Raw genomic sequence first — 26916 nt, 5'->3', positions numbered from 1 at the left:
TTCTTGTAGTGGTTCTTGTTTTTGTTGTTGCTGTTGTTCTTCTTGTTTCTGTTGTGCTTCTTGTGATTTTTGTTGTTCTTGTTGCACTCAATGACTGTTCCGTCTGATTAATTTGAGTCATTCTCAAATTTATTGGTGTCAGTATCCTTTGTGGTATCTGGGGCGGGATTCTCTGAAATAGAGGCAGAGTGTCCGCGCCATTGCAACGGCGCAAAACGGGCGCGGGGACTACCGATTCTGGCCCCCACAGAGGGCCAGCACGGCACTGGAGCAGTTCACGCCGCTCCAGCCTCCCTTCCCAGTGCCAACTGGGCGCCGCGCCAACCCACGCGTGGTGGGGGAATTCCTCAATACACCGGCCCCGACGCAACATGGCGCGGAGGTTCAGGGGCTCGCCGCATAACAAAATAGGGCCGGTGGGCTCCGATGGCAGGCCAGACCCCATTGGAGCCCCCCCCCCTCCCCCCGGTGAAGGAGGCCCCTCCCCTCCCCCCACTGTCCACCCCCCCCGACCTTGCACACAGAGTTCCCATCGGCTGCAAGCAAGTGTGGACCGCGCCGATGGGACTTTGCCATTTCCGCGCGGCTGTTCGGCCCATCAAGGCCGGAGAATTGGCGGCCCGGCTGCGGACAGCAACCCGCGACCGTCACCGTGCCAAACGCGTCGGAGCAAATGCTGCAGATTCTCCGCTCCTCAGGGAATCACGTGGCGCGGCGGCGTGGCGCGGTTACGCCGATTTTCCAGCCCGGCACGTGGCTCGGAGAATCCCGCTCCTGATGTTTCATTGAGCTTCTTTAGAATTGTGAGAATGATCTGATGTTGCATTGATCTTGCTGACATCAGTCATTCGTGGTGGATTTGATTCCTCTTCTTTGCTTCCTTGGTGCTCCTCTTCTGGAGTCAAAATCTTCAAGATTTCATTTTCTTGTGGGTAATTTAGAGTAGACGAGGTTTCAATTGATGCGGTCTCACTAGACACATGAGTGGTTGTGCTTTGATTGTCATGTTCTTTTGTACAGACGAGCTGAGATCTGTCAGTCTCGCTGTGATCTTACACATCTTGTATGGGAATTGTGATTTCTTCGTCACTTGTCTCACATACAGTGGGTAGACTTACGTTGTCTTCTTGTTGATTATGTGAGCTTGGTAGACTTTCATAGTCTGCTTCTGGTTGCTCAGATAAGGTTGATAGTCCTTCACGGTCTTGTTCATGCATGGATTTTGCTATGGAGTCTTGAGTTGCTTCCATTTTGGAGTCTGTCAACGAGCTCTCTGTGGAGGCTTGTGTCACTCTCTCTATGGAGTCTTTCATCGCTCTCTGTGTGGAGTCGTGCAGTGTTCTCTCTGTGGAGTCAATCTGTGCTCTCTCAACAGAGTCGGTCAGTACTCTCTGTGTGGCGTTGTTTTCTTCTTGGGTATTTGACAGGTTGCAGTCATCCAATGTATCGATGATTTGCCATTGCATCATGGTATTGGATTCATTTACCATGAGTAGAGTCGTGTTGAGCTTTTCAACCGTGTTGCTGATGCTATGATTAGCGTATCTGAATAACTCAGCCATGTCTGAGTAGTATTTCTCAATAATCAAAGCATCTTTTTTTGTTTCAGATTTGTTATTGCCCTCTGCATGTTCAATGAACATATCATCTTCTTTGGTTTTGGATTTGTCATTGTGCTCTTCACTTTGGATGGTGCAAACTGCTTGTTCCAGGGTGCTGAGAAAGTTACGTTCAACTGCTGGTAGAAGTTCAGGCATTGTTGCGAGGCCTTCCTTACTGGCATGCTGAGCAGGGGAAAAATATCAATGTCAAACAAAGAGGTATCTTTTATGAAGTTACGGGTATTCATCACAGAGTTGTATCAAAGAAACGTAGGTTTATTTACAAGGCTGTAACACACAGCCCCAGTAGAACCTAACCAGGTCTCAATGGTCAGCGCCGGACTGGTCAATCTTATATACAATATAGATGGGGCTCAGCTCGCCCCCTTAACGAAGGAGCTCGTACTCCGCAAGGGACACAGGGAAGACAATCACCCCCACCCCGTAAGTCCCATGCTGTGGGCTATGACAGTAACAACACTGTGTATAAATAGGCTCTTACTTTTGCCCCTTGTCCAAGAAAGGTTCACAGAAGTACAAAAAAAGTCACTTAATGTCGATTTTTAAACTAGCTGCAGCCATTGGTAACATAAGTCTCCAAGCAAGATGGAATCTTTAATCACACGGTGAATTGAGCCCTCCCACGGAGGTAGACAAACGGGGAATCAATACTTTCCCAACTCGAAAGATTGTTGCTTGGAGGCAATTTTATTGTATGAAAATCTATTACAAAGTTCGGTATGAAAGTGTTCATTGCTGGTCCATAATACTTTCCAGCAACGGGGCAAGTGAAGTCGCATTGTTATTCCGCTGGGAGAACCAGGAAGGTATTACTGGCATTTACAATCGATTATTATATGAAGCCAATTCTAAAATGACATTGTGCCTCAGTAGGTTCGATCGTCGTAAGCAAAATTTATCTCAAGCTGGATCAAACGAAGTTGCTCCTTATAAAACCTTATAGCCCTGACAACTTTCCCTCAGCTCCATCCGACATCTCCATAGGGAATGTGGGACGTAATGAGAAGTGGGAAAAGTAATCCGTTCAAACGCAATACCAGGCAGAAGCAAGACAGCTAAAAATAAAAGCAACACTAGCCTCAAGAAAAGGATTCGGATTTTAGATGGCTGTTCAATTCCTCTGGTCACATCCCAAGATTTTGATTTTAAATTTCATAAGGTGAAGTTGAAGGAAAACCTATTGTAGGGATGTTTCCCTGCCTTCTCTTCTTTTGTGGTTTTCTTTCTCGCTTTCTGACTAGGATGTAGTTTTAAAAGGTACTGGCCTGACTGGAGTGCCTCACTCAGTTCCTATGTCATGTTAGTCATTGTGTGTCAGTGAGCTATTTGACTATGCAGGCGTCACAGCCAGCCCCAGTTTTGTCCTCATGTGGAAGAAAAATCCTGCAGATGCTGCAAATCGGAAATAAAAACAGATAATGCTGCAAATATTCAGGTGCTGAGGCAGCATCTGTGCAGAGAAACAGAGCTTATGGACTGGGTCCAGAGGTGCTGCACACATTTCTGACAACAGTTCCCATTTACTCCTGGAGGGTAAAGGGCATACCTCACACATAAGGGAAAGCTGAACAAAGCAAGGCCATTTGAATTCAGTGGTGACATCAGTTTGCGGCAGAAAGGGCTTTAACCTGCAGTGTGGGTGAAATGAATTGATGGAGAAACGCAAATGGTTTTGAAAGATGTCACACGGTTAATTAATGCCCTATTAAGGCCATAGTTATTTAAATCCCCTGCCTTTTAAACATTTGAATAAAACGCAGCCTGACTGAGTCAGTAAGAGTTGAAAGCAATCTGTTCTAACAGCTACAATGGCTGTTTGGTGACATTGCCCCAACGGCTATCATTGTATTCTTATTAATGGTTGGCTGTTTTTGACAACCTATAATTATGCCAGCAGGTGGAGAGGAGAAGGTGTGAATTTACAGTTTGACTTCTCAAAGGGGTTGGCCTGATTCTCCACCCCTGTTTTCCCAGACGGTAAAGCCGGTGGGGTTGAAGAAACCAACAAGAGTCCAGAACAGCTTTTATGGCTTTCACACTGCCAGGATTTCCCATCCCCATTGCCCCGCCTCCCATCAAAAATGTAACGGGGTTCCCGCCCAAATAGGATGGGAACCACATTTCAATATATTACCACATCATTAGCGGGCCCCCCCAAACACACATTTGGATTTGCTCCCCCCCGAAATGATGCCAGATATGTACAGCACCATCCCACGCCCCCACCACTGCATCCTGACACCACCCCGTCAGTGTTAGGAGGCTGTGCCAAGGGGCAGATCCAGGGGTAAGTGCCCAGGCATTGTCAGGGGTTAGTGCTAAGAGCGGCTACTGTTCAGGAGGTCTGTGGGAATGTGGTTCCCTGTGCATGTGGGGGGGGGCGGGGGGCGGGGGGGGTCCGCTGTGTCTGTGGGGTAGGAGGTTCCCTATGCTTGTGGGGAGGATCATTGTTTTTATTTTTATTTGTGTTCGATCAAATCACCCTTGAAAAGGGGGGACCCGATCTCGTAAAGGCTGAGGTTAGGGTTGGAACAGGCAAGCTTAAAGTCCGCCCTGTCAGTGTTACAATACGGGCCCCGCCTCCAGCATTGTTTGGTAACTAAGTTTCAAAATCTCCGGTGGGAAAAGCCAGCAGTGGAGCTGACAGGGGCACACTGATTTTTCAGCTTGAGCTGATACACAGGTTTATAAAAGAGAACATACTGCCCATCATTTCTATTCTTCCATGGAATGTGTAAATCACTCCCAATGCCAGCATTTGTTGCCCATCCCTAGTTTCCTTTGCACTGAGTGACTTGCTGGGCCATTTCAGAGGGAAGCTCAGAGTAAATCGCATTGCTGGATTCACATGTAGACCAGACCAGCAAAGGATAGCAGATTTCCTTCCCTAAGGGACATGAAATGAAAGGGACATTAGTGAACCAGACGGATTTCCATGGTCACAATAACAGAGACTAGCTTTTCAATACCAGATTCCATCAGCTTCCATGGTGAGATTTGAAACCACATTCCCAAAGTATTAGCCTGGCCTCTTGATTACTAATTCATTACATCTATGCCACCATTTCTATTAAAGGGTTAGTTGTCTTTAGAACATAGAACATAGAACATTACAGCGCAGTACGGGCCCTTCGGCCCTCGATGTTTCGCCGACCTGTGAAACCATCTGAAGCCTATCTGACCTACACTTTCCATTTTCATCCATATGTCTATCCAGTGACCACTTAAATGCCCTTAAAATTGGCGAGTCTACTGCTGTTGCAGGCAGGGCGTTCCACACCCCTACTGACTAAAGAAACTGCCTCTGACATCTGTCCTATATCTACCACCCCTCAATTTAAAGCTATGTCCCCTCGTGTTGGTCATCACCATCCGAGGAAAGAGACTCTCACTGTCCACCCTCTCTAACCCTCTGACTATCTTATATATCTCTATTAAGTCACCTCTCAGCCTTCTCCTCTCTAACGAAAACAACCTCAAGTCCCTGAGCCTTTCCTCAAAAGACCTTCCCTCCATACCATGCAACATCCTAGTAAATCTCCTCTAAACCCTTTCCAAAGCTTCCACATCCTTCCTATAATGTGGTGACCAGAACTGCACGCAGTACTCCAGGAGCGGCCGCACCAGAGTTATGTACAGCTGCAGCATGACCTTGTGGCTCCGAAACTCAATCCCCCTACTGATAAAGGCTAGCACACCATATGCCTTCTGAACAGCCCTATTAACCTGGGTGGCAACTTTCAGGGATTTATGTACCTGGATGCCGAGATCTCTCTGTTCATCTACACTACCAAGGATCTTGCCATTAGCCCAGTACTCTGCATTCCTGTTACTCCTTCCAAAGTGAACTACCTGACACTTTTCCGCATTAAACTCCATCTGCCACCTCTCAGCCCAGCTCTGCAGCTTATCTATGCCCCTCTGTATCCTATAACATCCTATAATATCCTCCTTTGATAAGGAGTTATGAATACAAGCTGTTTGTTTTGATCAGTGATTAGATACTTGTGGTGATTTTTAAGTTTTGAATGGGCCTTCATAAATTGCTATGACTGTAGTAGATGTGTCGATATTTATTTAATTTCAACCCAGCATGATTCCTAAGATCTGGCCCTGGTGGATACGGTATGATGTAACATGGAGAGTGTGAGAGCAAAAGGTGCTAGGTGGGGTGCAGGAGGTGGTATTATGTTGGCATGCTGGCTGTAAGGGCTGATGTGGGCATGGCTGTTGGCATGCATTGGCAGTACCTTTGTCTGGAGGCTATAAGGGACCATGTGGCGTGCGTTCATCATAGGTGGGCATGGAGAGTATGTGGACTATGGGCATTGGGAGGGGGCTGGCATGAATTTGTGATAATGGGGGATGGTGAGTGTGAGGAAGGAGGGCCAGAAGGTCAAACATTGAAACAAAACAACTGCGAATGTTCCAGAGAAAGAAGGCTTCCTTTTAACTAGCCTGCCTTGGCACTCAGAGGTCCATGCGTCTGCTTCTGATTTGCATCCTGGGGCAGGCCCGGCTGCAAACCACACCTGCGCTCCTACAGCAAAAAGTCTGGGAATATTTTCAGGGAAATTTCCCGGCTCGATCTACCCGCCTCGGGAGAAAAATTCCAGCCTCACCTTTCAGCTCTGCGACCCTTCATCAGCTGATTTCCTTCGCCAATGTCGGTGAGACAGAACCAGGTTGTTCCAGGTTGGCCTCCTTCTCCACTGTCGGAATTTTATGGATTCTACTGGTGACTTTGATGTCTTGTTTGATCCCGAGATGGGTTTCCAATCACATATCTGTGCAACCACTAAGGCCGCCTGCTTTCACCTCCATAACACTGCCCTACCCTGACTCTGTCTTAGCTCATATGCTGCTGAGACCATCATTTATGACTGGAATTATCCAACCCTTCCCTCCAGCAGGATCATCCAGTCCCACTGATGACAACTCCTCCCCCTCCCTGCTTCCCCACTCTGCCCCAAGGTGTTTTTTCAGGTTATAGAGGGTGCGACGCGTGCAAACGCCTATAGACAATGGCCAGATCATAGGTTCCTGCCACCAACCAATGATGGGGTACCTCAGCCACCAGAAATTACACTGCGCAGAGTGGGGGTGGGGACTGGAATGAATGCCTATTTTACATCAGGACTTGACAAAGTATTTCTGGATGGCCTCACATATCTACCCTCTGGAAACCCGGCGAGGAACTGCAGAGTGTGGTGAACCCAGCCCAACACATCACACAGCTTGCTACCCTCACATTGATTCTGTATACATCTCCCGCTGCCTTAGGAAGACAGACAGCATTATCTGAGACTCCTCCCACCCAGGGATTTCTTTCTTCGTACCCTTCCATCAGGCAGAAAGTACAGAAGTCTGAAGATCCGCACAGCCAGACATAGGAACAGCTTCTTCCCCACAGCTACAAGACTCCTCAACGACTCCCACTCGGACTGATCTGTTTCCTGTAAGAACACTATTGACGACACCTTCTGCTGCTCTTGCTCATGTATTTGCTTTGTTTGGCCCCTTGTTCCACACTGTAGCCAATCACTGTATGTCGATGTACCATTTGCCAATGTTCTCTGTCGATTATTCTTTTTGTCTACTATCTACGCACTGTGTACGTTCCCTCGGCTGTAGAAAAATACTTTTCACTGTACTCCGGTACATGTGACAATAAATGAAATCAAATCAAATCACCCAAAACTCTGCTTCCGATGTCCCAACTCACATCAAATCCCGGATGATTTAAGAGGAGGAATTGCAGCTTGCTCCAGATACCACTGATTCTTTTGACTTTAACAAAAGATGTGGGGCGAAATTCTCCCAAAACGGGAGAAATCGTAAAACTGCCGTAAAACCCGGGCGGGTTTTACGGCAGCGCGCCCCTTCCCGACGGGGGACCGATTCTGGTCCCCCGTCGGGGCTAGCAGCCCGACGTCGGAGGCTCCGACAAGTCGGGCTTAACGAAAATCGTTAAGCCCGCTTGCCGGAGTTAGCGCCGGCTGACGCGTCATATGACGTCAGCCGCGCATGCGCAGGTGGGAAGACTCCACCCGCGCATGCGCGGGTGACGTCATCGCGTTTTTGCATGCGCGGGCCGGGTTGCCCCTCAGCCGCCCCGCGTATTGATACTGCGGGGCGGCGGAAGGACAAATAGTGCGCGGGCATCGGGCCCGCTGCCCGCGATCGGTGCCCACCGATCGCGGGCCCATGGCACCCTTGGCACGGCCGTGGTACGGCCGTGCCAATCGGTGCCATGGTTATTTTTTGCGAGTTTGTCACGACGTTTAAACGAACGGCAGGACCAGGTGTGTTTGCCGTTCGTAAAAAGGTCGTAAAGGGCTGGGACTTCGGCCCTTCTAACAGCTGAGAATCGCTGCCGGCCGTAAAAAAACGGCGGCAGCGATTCTTGTCGGGATTTCGGCGGGGGGGGGGGAGAATAGCGGGAGGGCGTCAAAAAAGTCGGGAAGGCCCTCCCTCTATTCTCCCACCCGTCGTTGGGGGGGGGAGAATTTCGCCCGTGGTTTCTATTCTGTATCAAGCCCCATCGCTCTCCTGACTTTATCTCTAACTGTTCAAGCTGTCAAGCAGTAAGATCAAATTAAGTCAGTTTCAGATCTCTTTGTGAGACAATAGCATCACAAAATTTACAAAAGAAATCAAAGCAGAGTTAAAACACAATATTCTGACTGAAACTATAGCCTCTTCAAAGACAACCAATAAATCAATGACTTTGATATAAATGTCATGGCCAGCTTAGCTCAATGCAAACCAACCCTAGGATGGATGGCATTTATCACAAAATGTGAAAAGAGGTTGGGCTAAGATTTAAGCACAGACAGCCATTTTTACGTAAGAACAATCTCTTGACCAATCAGAATCAAGCTGCCTGACTTACATTTCAAACAATGCTTGGCAATTAACTGACAATTACCTTCAACGGGTGTATTCTCCATGGCAACACCTTTTACACTCTTACAATCAGATTCCACTTGCCAACCAATCAGCACTCTCTTATACAGTATGAAGTTGGTGTTCCTCCAATATTAATATTCTTGCGATTGTCCTGATGAGTGCAAGTCGAAAAACTTTGACAAAATATTTTATTTTCAGCAATACTCAAGCTATGATAGAAGACTAGACACTAGGGAAGTTAGAGTATATGGGAAATTCATTGTGGTTCACAAATTCAATAAGGGTAATAGAACAGGCACAGATAAGCAACAGATATATTAACCTTAGTTCCATTCTGTGAAATAATGGGATCAATTATTGGGACTCATTTTATAAGAATAAACGAGTCAACGGAAATTAAAATATAGTTATTTAGGGGTCTTGTGCCTTAGTGTTTAGTGCCCCTACTTCTCAGCTAAAAGCCCCAGCTTCAAGTCCCACTACAGGACTTGATATCCACAGAATGTGGCCAGTGCAGGTTGATTATCAATCCTTCCAATAAGCCAATGGCAGGTGGTAAGAGAAGGGCAGTCTCCTGGTCAGCCATTCTTGTAATGGAGTAGTGCCCCTCAAGCTGATGATAGGCTTCCAGGAAAAAATAGCTGTGGGAACAGACCTAAGCATATGCTTTGTTTTCCTCACGCATCATTAGCTGCAGGCAGATTCCAAGTCTTTTTCTTTGAATGGAGGAGCACTGCCTGGTCTGTGCTTCCTCAAAGAAATGATACCCATTGGGCTGTGGAAAAGCCTACATCAGATTGTGCCAGGATGTTTGGCTGGTATTAGCCGTGACTCAGTTGGCTGCTGTCTCTCGCTGCTGAGTCAGACATTTATGGGTTCAAGTTCCACAGAGACTTGAGAAAAGCCAAGGCTAACAATAGTACTGAGGCAGTGCCGCACTGTATGAGGTGCTGCCTTTCAGGCGAACTGTTAAACAAAGCTCTCTCAGGTGAGTGCAAAAGATCCTCAACACTATTTCAAAGAAGTGTAATATGTCCTGGCCAACATTTATCACTCAACAGTGTCACTAAAAGTATATTTTTCTGGTCATTATTACATTTCTGATTTTCAAAGCTTCCTATATGCTAATTGGCTGCAGTGTTTGCGACATTTCAAAAATGCTTAATTAGTTTTTAAATGCTTTGGGATGTCCTGAGATCCAGAAAGGCGCCGTATAAATGCAATTCCTACTCTTTCAAAGGGCATTTGTGTTTGAAGTATTTGAGGGGAAAATTGGACTGAGAGTGAATTTCCTTGGGGGACACAAGCTAGTTTATCTTTTAGTTAAAACACCCCTGTGCCTGCCAGAGGTAATATGAGGGCTGTACAGAACCATTACAGCAGAGCTTGAGATTGATCAACAGATCAGCAAAGTCTTTGCAGTACTGCCTGGTCAGAGTCTGAAAGATAAGCATAGTTCGCCGACTACTGCAAAACTGCAACGTCACAGAGCTTAACTACTGAATGCCAGAAAGCACAGCAAAAACATGAGGCCGGCACTGGTCGTGGTTATTCAACTGCAGCAGCCACGCTTGTTCAACTGAATCCTGGACTTCCCCTTGACGGGAAAAACCCTGTCCACACGTGCACCTGAATTATATTCACCAGTAATGCCCTCTGAACTACTTCAACCATCATCAATCCCTTCAATGTTCTGCAGGAAGTTCTTTGGCAGGAAGGGTTCCGGTACACGTGTGGCTACTGCATTGTTGATCTTCTATGAAGCTTTTTGATTCAGGCCTTACATATATTCCTTGCACATGGGAGCCTGATGTGAATTTGGAATTAATTGCACACCACGCATTACACTTTGACGGGTGCTCAGCTCCTGTCAGAGGATCGCACAAAGTGAAGGTTTTATACTTAGGTTGAAAGGGGCTTTTTGACTTTGGACGATTGTGTAAAATGAGGCTTCAGCCATATCCATCTATTGGGGAAGAGATTTATAATTGGCACCTGAATTGATATCTTTGCTGTACACTAACCCCCAAAGTCAAAATTACATTCAAACTGATCTTCAAACAAGGCCTATACTTGGATCCGAAAATTCTTAAATGCTTTTACACTTGGATTGAGTATTTGTTTATTTTTAGTGTTCTGTATTTATATTTCCAAACATTTTTGTCTGACGAGACCATAATTGAGTGACGAGATTACAGAGACATCCGATATATCCTTCTGTGCCCACAATGTAGGAATGGTTAATGACGAGGAGGATTGTTACCAGAAAATAAAAGAAAGGGACAGAACGTGTGAATGTCATATTGCACCAAGGAATCAGACAAGAGTAGAGAAATTTGACAAGAGAAGAAACTTAAGGGCTTTGCGTCTGAATTCATGAAGCATTCTGAACAAAATTAATGAGTTAACAGCGCAAATAGAGACAAGCAGGTATGATTTGGTGGTGATTACTGAGACATGACTACAAGGAGATCAGGTCTGGGAATTGAATATCCAAGGGTACTCAGAGTTTCGGAAGGATATACAGGAAGGTAAAGGAGGTGGTGTAGCTTTGTTCATGAAGGAAGGGATCAGTGTTGTAGTGATCAATGATATTGGCAAAATCAGTCTAGGTAGAAATAAGAAATTGCAAAGGAAGGAAGTCCCTGGGGGGAGTAATCTATAGATCCCCAAACAGTACTTGCACAGTGGACCACAATAGAAGCTGGGAAATATTGTTGGCTTGTAAGTAAGGTATAATAGTATCATGGGTGATTTTAATATTCATATAAACTGGATTAATAAAATTTGCAATGGTAGCCTTGAGGGAGTGTTCAGTGTTCATTGAATGTTTTAGAGATTGTTTCTTGGAGCAATATGTTGTGGAACTAACCAAGGAGCCAGGCTACTCTGAATTTGATACAATGCAATGAGGAGAGATTAATTAATGACCTCATAGTTAAGGATCCTCCAGGGAAGAGTGATCATAGCATGCTAGAATTTCAAATTCAGTTTGAGGGTGAGAAACTGGAGCATCACACTCGCGTTTTAGAGTTTAACAAAGGCAATTACATTGGCATGAGGACAGATTTGACCTGAGTGGACCAGGACAGTTGATGAGCAATGGCAGTTGTTTAAGGAGATAGTCAATTTATCCCGGCTAAAATATATTCCAGAGAGGATGAAAAATTGTAAGAGGGGGAAAAAACATCCATGACAGGGTGTTTTTCTGGTTGGCAATCAGTGGCTAGTGATGTGCCTCAGGGGTCAGCGTTGGGACCACAATTCTTTACCGTTTACATAGATGATTTGGAGTTGGGGATCACGTGTAATGTGTCAATGTTTGCAGATGGCACAAAGATGAGTGCTAGAGCAAAGTGTGCAGAGGACACTGAAAGTCTGTAGAGGGGTATAGATAATTTAAGTGAGTGGGAAAGGGTCTGGCAGATGGAATACAAAGTTGGTAAATGTGAGGTCATCCAGTTTTGCAGGAATAACAGCAAAATGGACTATTATTTAAATGGTAAAAAGTTACAGCATGCTGCTGTGCAGAGGGACCTGGGTGTCCTTGTGCATGAATCACAAAAAGTTGGTTTGCAGGTGCAGCAAGTAATAAGATGGCAAATAGAAATTTGTCGCTAATTGCTAGAGGGATGGAGTTTAAAAGCATGCAGGTTATGTTGCAGCTGTATAGGGTGCTGGTGAGGCCACACCTGGAGTATTGTGTACAGTTTTGGTCTTGTTACTTGAGAAAGGATGCACTGGCACTGGAGGGTGTGCAGGGGAGAGTCACTTGGTTGATTCCGGGGTTGAGAGGATTCGTTTATGAGGAGAGACTAAGTAGACTGGGACTATACTCATTGGGATTTTGAAGAATAAGGGGGGATCTTATAGAAACACATATAGAATAGGGAATAGATAAGATAGAAGCAGAGAGGATGTGTTTACTGGTGGGTGAAAATAGAACTAGGGGGCATAGCCTCAAAATGAGTGAGAGCAGATTTAGGACTGAGTTGAGGAGGAACATTTTCACCTAAAGGGAATCTGTGGAATTCCTTGCCCAGTGAAGCAGTTGAGGCTACCATGTTGGAAGTTTTTAAGGCAAAGATAGATAGATGTTTGAACAGTAAAGGAATTAAGGGCGAGCTCGCGGCTAAGGCTGAGTCCACAAAAAGATCAGCCATGATCTTATTGAATGGTGGAGCAGGCTCGAGGGCCCAGGTGGCCTACTCCTGCTCCTAGTTCTTAGATCCTTATATTCTTAGGCTCCTATTAAGGAAATAAAAGATGGCATAAAGACAAAACTAAAGACATACAATATTACAAAGACCAGTGGCAGGCGGAAGATTGGGAAACTTTCAAAGATCTACGAAGGGTTACTAAAAAGGTAATAAAAAGAGCAAAGGTAAATTATGAGAGAAAACTGGGTCAGTGGGCCTTCAAGCCCTCTTTAAATATTGTGGTGACCCATAACAGGAGCAACCACAGCTACAGTCTTGTCTGTCCCACCAAGCACTTCAAGGACAGAGCTCTGCTGTGGCTTCTACCCTGAAATTCAATTTCACTCCCTTTGACTGTGAGCAGCCTCCAGCATCACAGCTGAAGGCTATTTCAAATGAGGAATTAGCCTTGGTAGTAGTGATAGTACTTCACACTCCTCAAATCACAAGTGCCTGCTCGAGGGCACGTCTGTCATGTGCCAGAGGATGATTAGTACACTGCATGTGCAGCAAACTTTAATGCCTGAACAATGTACCTGAACTCTAGTAGTGACAGCACCATAGAGGCAGCTGCCAACAATCAAACACTTAAGATCAGGGTTTCAGCACTGGCGATCTTCTCATGACCAAAGGGTAATTGTGTGGATGAATGGAGGGTAGCTGACGACGTGCTCACTAATGTATCCGACCGAGGCCTAAGTCTTGGGTCTCCTGATGTGGCGGTGGGTGAGTTTGCAGAGCAAGGGTTGCCAGCATAACTGGCTCACTGGATGGCACTCTTAGAGAAGGCAGGACTTGTAAGTGTGGGGGAGGCTTGAGGGATTTGAGGGTCCCGGGATGGAAGCCCCAACTAATTGGCAGTCTCTCTCCTTCTCCAGTTCCTTCCAGATAAAACAATGTTTGCTCGTGTGGATTCCATGGAGGCTGCACTCTCTGTGCTTTTGGCAGCCGACAGAGACGGCAGCACTGCCAACGCAGGCTGGAGGTGGCACCACATGTGCAGGGGGCCGCCGCACACCTGAAGACCCTTTTGCCCATTAGGCTGAGGACGAACCCAGAAGGGGAGGCCAGCGATGGCCAAAGGTGTGCGGGTGTTGGTCATTTAACGAGCTGATGATCACCATGTTCAATGAGCTGACGGACACCATGTGCCGCAGAACACTGCATCTCATCCGGGACTTGGCACCCGATGGAGGCTCTCAGTAGCCGCGAAAGTCACTGTAGCCTTGAACTTTTATGCTACCGGGTAGTTTCAGGTGCATTTGGGAGGTTACAGATGTTCTGCCTGCCCAGGTACTCAGCTTTATCACCTTCCAACTGGATTAACCACCAAGATTTAGGGCAGCATGGTAGCACAAGTGGATAGCACGGAGGCTGCACAGTGCTAGGGTCCCAGGTTCGATTCCCCGTTGATTCACTGTCTGTGCAGAATTTGCACGTTCTCCCAGTGTCTACGTGGGTTTCCTCCCACAGTCCACAGACGTGCAGGTTAGGTGGATTGGCCATGCTAAATTGCCCTCAGTGTCCAAAAAGGTTAAGAGGGGTTATTGGGATACAGGGATAGGGTGGAAGTGAGGGCTTAAGTGGGTTGGTGCAGACTCGATGGGCCGAATGGCCTCCTTCTGCATTGTGTGTTCTATGTTCTATGTTCTAGGATGCCAGGGCTGCAGATTTACTGCCATGGCTGGGATGCCCCAGGCCCAGGGGTCGTTCGATGGCATGCATGTTGCCTTGCGAGTACCGGGGCATCAGGGGGTGCCCTTTATTAACAGGAAAGGGTTCCACTCCCTGAATGTTCTGATCATGTGTGTGCCCACTACCTTGGGAGCGTGCATGACAGTTACATCCTGGGGCATTCGGGGATCCCCGTTGTCTTCAAGGACCACCCCAGAATGATAGGTGGTTTGTAGCAGACAAGGAATACCTTCTGAGATCATGGCTAATTGCACCAGTGCAGAGGCCTGAGACCGAGATGGAGACCCCTTATAATGAGGCTCATGCTGCCACCCATGGTATCATTGAACGGTGGAGCGACCTGTTGAAAATGAGGTTCTGGTGCCTCGTCCTCGCTGGTGGCACCCTGCAGTACACCTCCAGAGGGTCTCCGGCTTTGTGATGGTCTGGTGTGGCCTCTACAATCTGGCACAGCAGCCGGGCAACATGCTGAAGGAGGAGGAGGAACAGGAGGCGATGAGGGACAATGGGGAGGCAGTGGCGTAAGGGTATTGTCACTTGTCCAATAATCCAAAGTAATGCTGGGTTCAAATCCCACCATGCCAGTTGGTGGAATTTATATTCAATAAAAATATCTGAAATTAAAAGTCCCATGATGAGATGACCATGAAACCATTGTCGATTGTCGTAGAAACCCATCTGGTTCACTAATGTCCTTTAGGGAAGGAAATCTGCCATCCTTACCTGGTCCAGCGTTAATGTGACTCTAGACCCACTGCAATGTGGTTGACTCTGAAGTATCCTCAGGAATGGGCAACAAATGTTATCCCAGCCAGCGATGCCCACATCCTATGAACAAATATATATTTTTTTTAATTCGGTTTTGTGTGAGGGGGAGGGTGAGATAGTCCAGTAAGGGCTGGAGGAAAAGCCCAAGGAGGACATGGAGAATGGAGGGCAGGCGGTGACAAGTGTCCGACATGAGTGGAGGACCAGGGAGGCCCTCATTCTCTCCAGATTCTCTAGGATGAGGCTGCGTCCATCATCTCAAACCCCCCGGCCCGATTTCACTCCCTCTGCACAATCCACCCCCATTTCTCCCCTCCCCATTTCCCTTCCCTCCAATGCCCCCCCCCCCCCCCCCCCCCCATTTCCCTATCTCACAGACTGAACCATGCCTTGGACACCACCACACAAGCCACGGATGTCATGCTCCAGGTTTTCCACTGTGATCACCACCTGTATTGACCTTGGTGCCATGCATTGTTGGCACCATCTCTTGCACCTGCAGCCTTTGGGACTCCTCCCATCGGCGTTGTAGTCCTTTGAATGTTGCTGACACCCTCTCCTTAATCCCAAGGCTGTGTCTAACATCTGCATCAGCTCTGAGAGAAATTGTTTGGAGACTTGGCATCTGGCTGGGATCCAGCTGTGTTCTGGGACTTCCGACTGCTGACTCCCTTTGATGTTCCTGCCTCCATCTCATGTGCATCAGCAACTGTGTGGTTCTCGTCAGATTGTGCCCCAGAAGACTGTCCACTAATATCACCCACCGAAGTGTATGTTTCTGCACTGGTGGAAGGTATGGGTGAATGCTGTGCCGCCTGGTCGGTGGTCTCCTCTGAGCTCTTCTCCGAGGTCATCGCTTGGGTGGTGGAGATTCCGAATGGCCTGGCCTCATCAGATGGAGACCCAGTGAGACAATGGTCAAATGGTCAATGAGAGGGAAGGATAATTTTGACTGTCATGAATTACTCACTTGAGACAGGTCATCTGGGTGAAGAAGCAGTGGATTCCCATCTCTCTGTCACAGGCCAACCTCGCTGTCAGTGACTGCTCAATCCTTGGGCAACCCCTGTGATTTCCAGGGTCAGATTCTCATGCGGAGTGGGTCTTGAATCTCTGGATTCATCTCCCCCGCTTGTCCCTTTCCTGTTTATTATGGGCTATCTTCTCCTGCAGAGACAAAAAGAGGGCATTGTGAGCCACATGCTTGATGGGTCAAAGCGGGTTTATAGCAAGTGGCATGTGTGGACCTGGAATGAAGGAGTTATGTTGGTGTGTGTCGATGTGGGGGGTTTTGAGGAGTGGCAGGCGGATCTGATGCCACAAGTCGCCTGGTAACTTACCTTTGCAGCTCATTGGTGGTCATACTGCCGGCACTGACAGCTGCTGCCACTGCCTCCCAGGTGGCATTGCGAATCCTGTTGCTGGTTTTCCGAGGCCCTCAGGGGAACAGGATGTCACATTTCGCATCCGCAGCATTGAGAAGCCTGTCCAGGTCACCATGCCTAAAGCGATGAGCAGGTCTGCGTGCTGCCATGCTTGTGTATTGACTGGGAGTGAGTGGTGAGGGAGCGTTTAAAAGCAGCTCCTCCTGATTAGGTGTGAGCTGTTGGGGCATGGGTCAGACGAATCAGACAGCGAGGCAGCTGGTAATGTCGAGAGCTCTGTGGGGGTTCATTTTTGGCACTAGGTGCTGTTGAATACGGGCCGCGATCTCGCTAGTGCGGCTTTTGCAAAACACCAATCCAAACGAGCCCAAAACCAGACTTTGCAATTTTTCTGTTGAATCGCCCCCCTTATGTTATGTTTGTAATTCTTCAAATCCTGTCCAGCACTCCCTGTTACCTGCTGAATTTTATTTGTCTATATTTATTACTACATGATAATTACACATTTTAATCTGATCGATTGTCTATGTATGAATTTTCCAATGTAAGTCACAATACCATTCAATGCACAAGTTGCAAAATATTCCTTTGAACAAAATATCATTGTTATTATATGTTTTTCTGGTGACATTTGGGCACACCAAACTGCGATAGTCTACGTTGGAAGATGAGGCTTTAGAGATGAAAGGGCTCTCGCTGTGACACTAGGCAACTAAAAGACCCTTTTGTTTTGTAGAGATGGCCTCAAGTTGTCTTGGTGAACTCAACTCTGAAGCTATTTTCAATGCAGAGAATCTGGTGTGTTTGGCAATCTGTGTTCTATTCTTAGCATGCCTGTCAGAATCATGCCTGAGTGTGAAATCTTCATTCAGCACTGAATTCAGTTCCATCTGAATTGGGGGTGCGTTGTAAAACTTTATGAGAAGGACTGCAAGATTCTGTAAAGTTAGGGCATTTGTTTTCAGCACAGTAAGTGCTCTGGAGGTTAAAGGTGAGACGAAGGGCGGGAACTTCCTGTCCTGTGGGGAAGGTTCCCCGGTGGTGGAACGGGCAAAATGCCATAGACTTTGAAGTTCCTGCCATGGTGAGCCATCACTGCTGCTGGAAAACATGTCGCCGGGGGGGTGTGCAGAAAACCCCACCCGAAGTCTTGTTCATTGTTCAGTTAGTAGTTGAGCCACATGGTTCAGGAACCATTCAGACTGAATTTGCTGATCTCAACTATTCGGCCAGTTGTAATGAACTGGTGGTGAAATGGTGGACTGCTGGCCCTTTGTCATCACTTGTGAAACCCTTGATAAAGGGGTTATAAGATCATAAGAAATAGGAGCAAGAATAGGCCATTCAGCCCATCAAGCCTGCTCCGCCATTCAATAAGGTCATGGCTGATCTGATTGTGGTCGTGACGCCACATTCCTGCCCTCAACTCCTTTCCACATCAAAAATCTGTCCAACACAGACTTGAATGTAATCAAAAACCCGCCCCGCACTGCACCCTGTCGAAGATAATTCCAAAGACTCTCTGAGAGAACATGTTCCTCCTCATCACCATTTAAATGGGAGACTCCTTATTTTTAAACTGTGCCCCTAGATCGAGATTCCCTCAGGAGGGGAAACATGTTCTCAGAATCTATGCTGGCAAGCTCCTCAGAATCTCATGTGTTTCAGGAAGATCACTTCTCACACCTCTAATCACCAATGAGTATTGGGCGTGACTGCTCAACCATTCCTGATAAGACAACCTCTTCATCCCAGGAATCAGCAAAGTGTCGCTGTTCTTCCAGTGCAAGTATATCCTTCCATGAGTAAGGAAGCCTAAACGGTGCACAATACACTGGGCAATGCCCTGCACAGTTGTAGCAAGACTTCCCTACTTTTATGCTTCATCCCTCTTGCAATAAAGACCAATATTCCATTTGACTTCCTAATTACCTGCTATACCTACATGTTACCCTTTTGTGACTCATGTCCAAGAACACGCAGATCTCTCTCTCCTGCAACATTCTGCGGGTTATTCTCCATTTGAATAATACCCTGCTTTTCTATATTTCCTGCCATAGTGTCTCTTTTGATTTTCAGTTATCCTTAGGATAGTTTTGGTGTCATCTACCTTTAAGAGAGACAAAAATACATGTTTAAAGTCTCTGCACTTTCCTCATTTTCTTTTATTAACGAACCAGTCTCAAACTCACATTTCCCCACGCTATACTCTATTTTGCTAATTGCTTATTCCTTTAGCACCTTATTGAATGCTTTTGGAAAATCCGAATACACTACATCTAATGGTCCCCCTTTATCCATCTTGTTCCTTATACCAGCAAAAAGCTCAAATAAATGTATCAAACACGATTTTGCTTTCCCAAAACCAGGTTGATTCTGGTTGATTATAATCTGATTTTCTCCCCTCCTTCCCCTCCCCCCCCCCCCCACCCCCCCCCCCCCCCCCCACCCCCCCCCCCCCCCTCAGTAATTAATTCTATTCTAAACCAGGGGCTAGTTCAGCACAGTGGGCTAAATAGCTGGCTTGCGGTGCAGAACAATGGCAGCAGCGCAGGTTCAATTCCCGTACCAGCCTCCCCGAACAGGCACCGGAATGTGGCGACTAGGGGCTTTTCACAGTAACTTCATTGAAGCCTACTTGTGACATTAAGTGATTATTATTATTATAGTAGTAGTAGTATTTTCCCAAAGATACATTTTTGACTAACTATGCTTTGATTTTCATTTTGCCTCCCTCCTTTCTTGAATAGAGGGGTTATGTTTGCGGTTTTCCAAGCCTCTGATACCTTTCCAGAACCGAGGGAATTTGGGACGATTACTACCAATGCATCCACTCTGCCTGCAGCAACTTCCTTTAAAACATTAGGATGTAGACCATCGGGCCTCAAGGGGCCTGTCAGATTTTTGTCTCAGTCGTTTTCCTGGCACTTGTTCTCTCGTGATCTTAATTGTTTTAAGGCCCTCCCTCCCATTTGCCTCTTTTGATTTTCTTCTACTCCAAGGATGCTTTTTCTGTCTTCTCCTGTGGAGACAGATACAAAATACTTGTTCAAAGTCTCTGCCAGTTACTCATTTCCCCCAAACTAATTTCCCGATCTCATCCTCTAAGGGACCAAGGAAAGGGGAAAGTTAGTGAGGACAGACCACAAAGCAAAGTCAAATGGCTCCCCTGGAATTAAGTAAATGCCACGGAAACTGAATACTTCCTGGTTCAAAATTTAGGATCCATGCGATTCTCTCGTCATTGAAGTACATAAAGGGTCAAACATAAAACCTGACTGGCCCAAAGACCGCAATGATTTATGAATGAATATCTGATAATAGTTATATGCTAAGGATTTTGAAAAATGTAATGTGCTAATTTATTTAAATGAAGCATTTCTTTATTTTTAACAGAAAGAATTTCAGGTCAGCAGATATGAAGTGTCACCAGATATGAAGTATGTGCTGCTCGCATACAATGTTAAAAAGGTACGTACAGCCTCCAGTTTATTTATTGGCAATTTTACTGAAAACAACGTCCAACTAAAAATGCAACAGATGCATTCTCAATGCTTCAATTATTTTCTCCTCGTAATGTAGTTCTTAAAAAAATTGGTTTCAAATAATCTCATTTTGTGTAATGGTGTACTGTGATAATAAAGTTGTGGGCGGAGTGAATGATTTGTCATCATTTAGATCAAGTCTAACCCGGGTGGTTGCTAACTCCTGGACCTTTTGTGGAAGACATCAATAATTGGCACCACATGATTAACTTAGAACTTCCTGGGTGGGATTCTCTGGTCGCTGGCACCGAAATCGCATTCGGCGATTGGCCAGAGAATCCCTGTTCACAACCGATTCGGGGCAGGGCCACTTTTGCGATACGCCACACCCTCCAAACCAGCGCACTCGGAGAGTATGCTGTGCACCATATCGACGGTCTCAGGGCATTGCCTGAGGCCCCCCCCCCCCCCCACCCCCCGATACTCCGCCCCCAAACGGCCGAGTTCCCAAAGGCGTCGGTCGCATGTGGTCTCATCCGTCGGGAACTCGGTGTGGCGGCTGCAGACTCAGTCCAGTGCTGCCACGGTAGGGGAGGGCCGATCTGCGGGCAGGGGGGACTTCGCCAGGGGCTGGGGACACTGTTGGGGGTGGTCAGGGGCGTGCGAGCCGGCCAAAGGTGGGGCACTATTTCGCAGGCCGGGTCCTCGAGTGGCAGGCGCCTTGTTGCAAGTAAGCGGCCACGGACCTGGCAATTCTCCGGCCGCACCGGCAGCTAGATCCGGGTGCTCTACGCTGCCTTGATGGTAGCCCCCAACCAAACAGAGGATCGGTGGCAATTTTACGCCATTGTTTCTGTTATAAAACGCCACGGTTCCCATGCCAGCATGGGGACATAGCCTCAAAATCAATGAATCCAGCCCCTGATGTTTCCCCTTGTGGGAAGTCCAGAACTGGGGGCCTTAAATAATAGATGGTCACGAATATATCGAATAAAGAATTCAGGAGAATGTGGAACTTGCCACCCCAATGAGTTGTTGTGGCAATTTGGTGCATAGACATAGAATTTACAGTACAGAAAGAGGTCATTCAGCTCATCGAGTCTGCACCAGCCCACAAATCACCCTACCAAAGCCCACACCTCCACCCTATCCCCGTAACCCCATCTAACCTTTTTGGATACTAAGGGGCAATTTAGTATGGCCAATCCACCGAACCTGCACATCTTTGGACTGTGGGAGGAAACCGGGGCACCCAGGGGAAACCCATGCAGACACGGAGAGAACGTGCAGACTCCGCACAGATATGAAATGAAAATCGCCTATTGTCACAAGTAGGCTTCAAATGAAGTTACTGTGAAAAGCCCCTAGTCGCCACATTCCGGCGCCTGTCCAGGGAGGCTGGTACGGGAATCGAACCGTGCTGCGGGCCTGCTTGGTCTGCTTTAAAAGCCAGCGATTTAGCCCAGACGCAAGCCGAGAATTGAACCTGGGGCCCTGGAGCTGTGAAGCAACTGTGCTAATCACTGTGCTACCTTGCCGCCCAAGGTAACAAGGAAGCTGTGCGTTTCAAGGGAATCTCGATAGTCACATGTGTAGAAAGGAATTAAAGTGGGGTGAGATGACAAAGGGTGGGAGGGAGCTGATGTGGAGTACAGACACCGATGCAGATCCGTCGAGCTGAATGAAGCATTTCTGTTTAGTAAATTCTATGTAATTTGCCGTCACTTAATTCCCAATACAAATGAGGTTCAATACTCTGAACTGTATGCAGCTTTTGAGTGAACGTGGCAGAGATAGTCGTGTCAATGTTTTGACCACATTGAGCTGCTGTCTTTGCAACCACTGACCTCACAGAGCATACTGCAGTGCCATCTAGTGAGAGAGGGGGCAGATTTTGTGATGTGAAGCTGGACGAACTGTCAGGCTTCCAGGGTGGAAAGTGTAATGATTCATTCTAAACTGCAGTTTATGTAAGAAAGAAATCCCAGGATCCATGAATCACGAAATCTCAAAAATGTAATAGTGTGCCTGAACAATGGCAGACTTTGCAGGACATCACTTAGATAACAGGGAACTTGACATCAACAGACATGAGCTCGTTTTTAAAGTGCTGTTTACAGTACGGAACATATAGGTTCATTGTCTACCAATGTAATTTAGCACCATCACAATTGTCAAATGTTTCCTTTTTAGATACAGCTGTTAAGATTTATCGAGTAAAACTGAAGGCAAAATAATGCAAATGCAGCAGGTCTTAAAAAAAAGAGGCAGCACATTCTGGGAACACTTGACTGGGCAGGCAGTATTTCAGTTCAACTCAAAGTTTAAGGTCGGTGACCATTTTTAATTGAAGATCACCTGGACTTGAAATGCTGGGTGGTTGTTTCCCATCCCTCACCCTAGCGCGAACTAGAATCTAGCGCGAGCTAAACATCAGAATCCCTCAAGTGTAAGAACATAGAAAAATACAGCACAGAGCAGGCCCTTCGGCCCACGATGTTGTGCTAAACTTTTGTCCCAGAGAACGAACAAATTAATCTACACTCCATCATTCTACCGTAATCCATGTACCTGTCCAATAGCCGCTTGAAGGTCCCTAATGTTTCCGACTCAACTACTTGACCGTGGGCAGCACGGTAGCATTGTGGATAGCACAATCGCTTCACAGTTCCAGGGTCCCAGGTTCGATTCCCCGCTGGGTCACTGTCTGTGTGGAGTCTGCACGTTCTCCCCGTGTGTGCGTGGGTTTCCTCCGGGTGCTCCGGTTTCCTCCCACAGTCCAAAGATGTGCAGGTTAGGTGGATTGGCCATGCTAAATTGCCCTTAGTGTCCAAAATTGCCCTTAGTGTTGGGGGGGTTACTGGGTTATGGGGATAGGGTGGAGGTGTTGACCTTGGGTAGGATGTTCTTTCCAAGAGCCGGTGCAGACTCGTTGGGCCGAATGGCCTCCTTCTGCACTGTAAATTCTATGTCTAACTTCCACAGGCAGTGCATTCCATGCCCTCACTGCTCTCTGGGTAAAGAACCTACCTCTGACATCCCCCCTATATCTTCCACCATTTACCTTAAATTTATGTCCCCTTGTAATGGTTTGTTCCACTTGGGGAAAAAGTCTCTGACTGTCTACCGTATCTATTCCCCTGATCATCTTATAAACCTCTGTCAAGTCGGCCCTCATCTTCTCCGTTCTAATGAGAAAAGGCCAAACACCCTCAACCTTTCCTCGTAAGACCTACTCTCCATTCCAGGCAACATCCTGGTAAATCTCCTTTGTACATTTTCCAAAGGTTCCACATCCTTCCTAAAATGAAGCGACCAGAACAGCACACAGTACTCCAAATGTGGCCTTACCAAGATTTTGTACAGCTGCATTATCACCTCATGGCTCTTAAATTCAATCCCTCTACTAATGAATGCTAGCACACCAAAGGCCTTCTGCACAGCTCTATCCACTTGAGTGGCAACTTTAAAAGACCTATAAACATAGACCCCAAGATCTCTCTGCTCCTTCACATTGCCAAGAGCCCTACCGTTAACCTGGTATTCCGCATTCATATTTGTCCTTCCAAAATGGACAACCTCACACTTTTCAGGGTTAAACTCCATCTGCCACATCTCAGCCCAGCTCTGCATCCTATCTATGTCCTTTTGCAGCCTACAACAGCCCTCCTCACTATCCACAATTCCAGCAATTTTCGTATCGTCTGCAAATTTACTGACTCACCCTTCAACTCACTCATCAAGTCATTAATGAAAATGATGTGGAGATGCCGGCGTTGGACTGGGGTGAGCACAGTAAGACATCTTACAGCACCAGGTTAAAGTCCAACAGGTTTGTTTCAAACATGAGCTTTCGGAGCACTGCTCCTTCCTCAGGTTCACCTGAGGAAGGAGCAGTGCTCCAAAAGCTTGTGTTTGAAACAAACCTGTTGGACTTTAACCTGGTGTTGTAAGACTTCTTATTAATGAAAATCACAAACAGCAGAGGACCCAGAACTGATCCCTGTGGTATGCCACTGGTAACTGGTCTCCAGGCTGAATATTTGCCATCCACCACCACTCTCTGTCTTCTATCGGTTAGCCAGTTCGTTATCCAACTGGCCAAATTTCCCACTATCCCATGCCTCCTTTCTTCCTGCATAAGCCGACCATGGGTAACCTTATCAAATACCTTTCTAAAATTCATGCACACTACATCCACTGCTTTACCTTCATCCACATGCTTGGTCACCTCCTCAAAGAATTCAATAAGGCTTGTGAGGCAAGACTTACCCCTCACAAATCCGTGCTGACGATCCCTAATCAAGCAGTGTCTTTCCAGATGCTCAGAAATCCTATCCCTCAGTACCCTTTCCATTACTTTGCCTACCACCGAAGTAAGACTAACTGGCCTGTAATTCCCAGGGTTATCCCTATTCCCTTTTTTGAACAGGGGGAACGACACTCACCACTCTCCAATCCTCTGGTACCACCCCAGTTGACAGTGAGGACGGGAAGATCATTGCCAATGACTCTGCAATTTCATCTCTTGCTTCCCATAGAATCCTTGGATATATCCCGTCAGGCGCGGGGGACTTGTCTTTCCTCAAGTTTTTCAAAATGCCCAACACATCTTCCTTCCTAACAAGTATCTCCTCGAGCTTACCAGTCTGTTTCACACTGTCCTCTCCAACAATATGGCCCCTCTCATTTGTAAATACTGAAGAAAAGTGCTCGTTCAAGACCTCTCCTATCTCTTCAGACTCAATACACAATCTCCCGCTACTGTCCTTGATCGGACCTACCCTCGCTCTCGTCATTCTCATATTTCTCACATATGTGTAAAAGGGTTTTCCTTGATCCTACCTGCCAAAGATTTTTCATGCCCTCTCTTAGCTCTCCTAATCCCTTTCTTCAGTTCCCTCCTGGCTATCTTGTATCCCTCCAGCACCCTGTCTGAACCTTGTTTCCTCAGCCTCACATAAGTATCCTCCTTCCTCTTAACAAGACATTCAACCTCTCTTGTCAACCATGGTTCCCTCACTCGACCATCTCTTACCTGCCTGACAGGGACATACATATCAAGGACACGTATTATCTATTCCTTGAACAAGTTCCACATTTCAATTGTGTCCTTCCCTGCCGGCCTATGTTCTCAACTTATGCACTACAGTTCTTGTCTGACAAACCTTGTAAACCTTGCCCTGTTACACGCACCTATCCCTTTCAATTACTAAAGTGAAAGTCACAGAATTGTGGTCACTATCTCCAAAATGCTCCCCCACTAACAAATCTATCACTTACCCTGGTTCATTACCAAGAACTAAATCCAATATGGCCTCCCCTCTGGTCGGACAATCTACATACTGTGTTAGAAAAGCTTCCTGGACACACTGCACAAACACCACCCCATCCAAACTATTTGATCGAAAGAGTATCCACTCAATATTTGGGAAGTTGAAGTCACCCATGACTACTACCCTATGACTTCTGCACCTTTCCAAAATCTGTTTCCCAATCTGTTCCTCCAGATCTCTGCTGCTATTGGGGGGCCTATAGAAAATTCCCAACAAAGTGACTGCTCCTTTCCTATTTCTGACTTCAACCCACACTACCTCAGTAGGCAGATCCTCCTCGAACTGCCTTTCTGCAGCTGTTATACTATCTCTAATTAACAATGCAACCCCCTCCACCTCTTTTACCACCCTCCCTAATCTTATTGAAACATCTATAACCAGGAACCTCCAACAACCATTTCTACCCCTCTTCTATCCAGGTTTCCGTGATGGCCACCACATCGTAGTCCCAAGTACCGATCCATGCCTTAAGTTTACCCACCTTTTCCAGATGTTCCTTGCGTTGAAGTATACACACTTCAACCCATCTCCGTGCCTGCAAGTACACTCCTTTGTCAGTGTTATCTTCCCCACTGCCTCATTACATGCTTTGGCGTCCTGAATATCGGCTACCTTAGTTGCTGGACTACAAATCCGGTTCCCATTCCCCTGCCAAATTAGTTTAAACCCTCCCGAAGAGTACCAGAAAACCTCCCTCCCAGGATATTGGTGCCCCTTTGGTTCAGATGCAACCTGTCCTGCTTGTATAGGTCCCACCTTCCCCAGAATGTGTTCCAATTATCCAAATAATACCGTCCTACACCATTCCTGCAGCCATGTGTTCAACTGCACTCTCTCCCTATTCCTAGTCTCACTATCACGTGGCACCAGCAACAAACCAGAGATGACAACTCTGTCTGTCCTGGCTTTTAACTTCCAGCCTAACTCCCTAAACTCGTTTATTACATCTTTTTCTACCTATGTCGTTGGTACCAATGTGCACCACGACTTTTGGCTGCTCACCCTCCCCCTTAAGGATCCTGAATTCACGATCCGAGACGTCCCTGGCCCTGGTACCCAGGAGGCAACATACCTTCCGGGAGTCTCGCTCGCGACCACATGGTGTAATTCTCCCAATGAAGGCACGGTTTTCATAGAATCATAGAATCCCTAAAGTGCAGAAGGTGGCCATTTGGCCCATTGAGTCTGCACCGACCCTTCGAAAGACATCCCTACCTCGGCCCAATCTTCCCCATTCTATTCCTGCAACAATATGGCATGATCAATCCAGCTAACCTGCACATCTTTGGACCGTGGGAGGAAACTGGAGCACCCAGAGAAACCTCATGCAGCCACAGGGAGAAAGTGCAATCTCCAGACAGACAGTCACCCAGGGCCGGAATCGAACCAGGGACCCTGACGATGTGAGGCATCTGTGCTAACCACTGTGCCACTCACTGCCGAGTGGCATAATTGCTATTTGCCTGCATTTGAATCTCATGAATGCTCATTAAAACAACTGCCTGCCGGAGTCT

At 46.9% G+C, this 26916-nt stretch overlaps 1 protein-coding gene across 6 annotated transcripts in view; it reads left to right on the top strand.

Moving 5' to 3' along the window:
- Positions 1 to 26916, top strand: part of dpp6a (dipeptidyl-peptidase 6a) — a 1618183-nt gene that overhangs the window by 1246020 nt on the left and 345247 nt on the right. For all 6 annotated transcript variants that reach the window (XM_038798406.1, XM_038798408.1, XM_038798409.1 and 3 more), the window contains exon 5: positions 19978 to 20052. In XM_038798406.1, the coding sequence (XP_038654334.1) occupies positions 19978 to 20052 (75 nt within the window). The remainder of the gene's footprint in view (positions 1 to 19977; positions 20053 to 26916) is intronic.

This window comes from Scyliorhinus canicula, chromosome 5, assembly GCF_902713615.1.
Source record: "Scyliorhinus canicula chromosome 5, sScyCan1.1, whole genome shotgun sequence".
NCBI classification, from domain to species: domain Eukaryota; kingdom Metazoa; phylum Chordata; class Chondrichthyes; order Carcharhiniformes; family Scyliorhinidae; genus Scyliorhinus; species Scyliorhinus canicula.
This window is presented reverse-complemented; position numbering and strand designations above follow the sequence as displayed.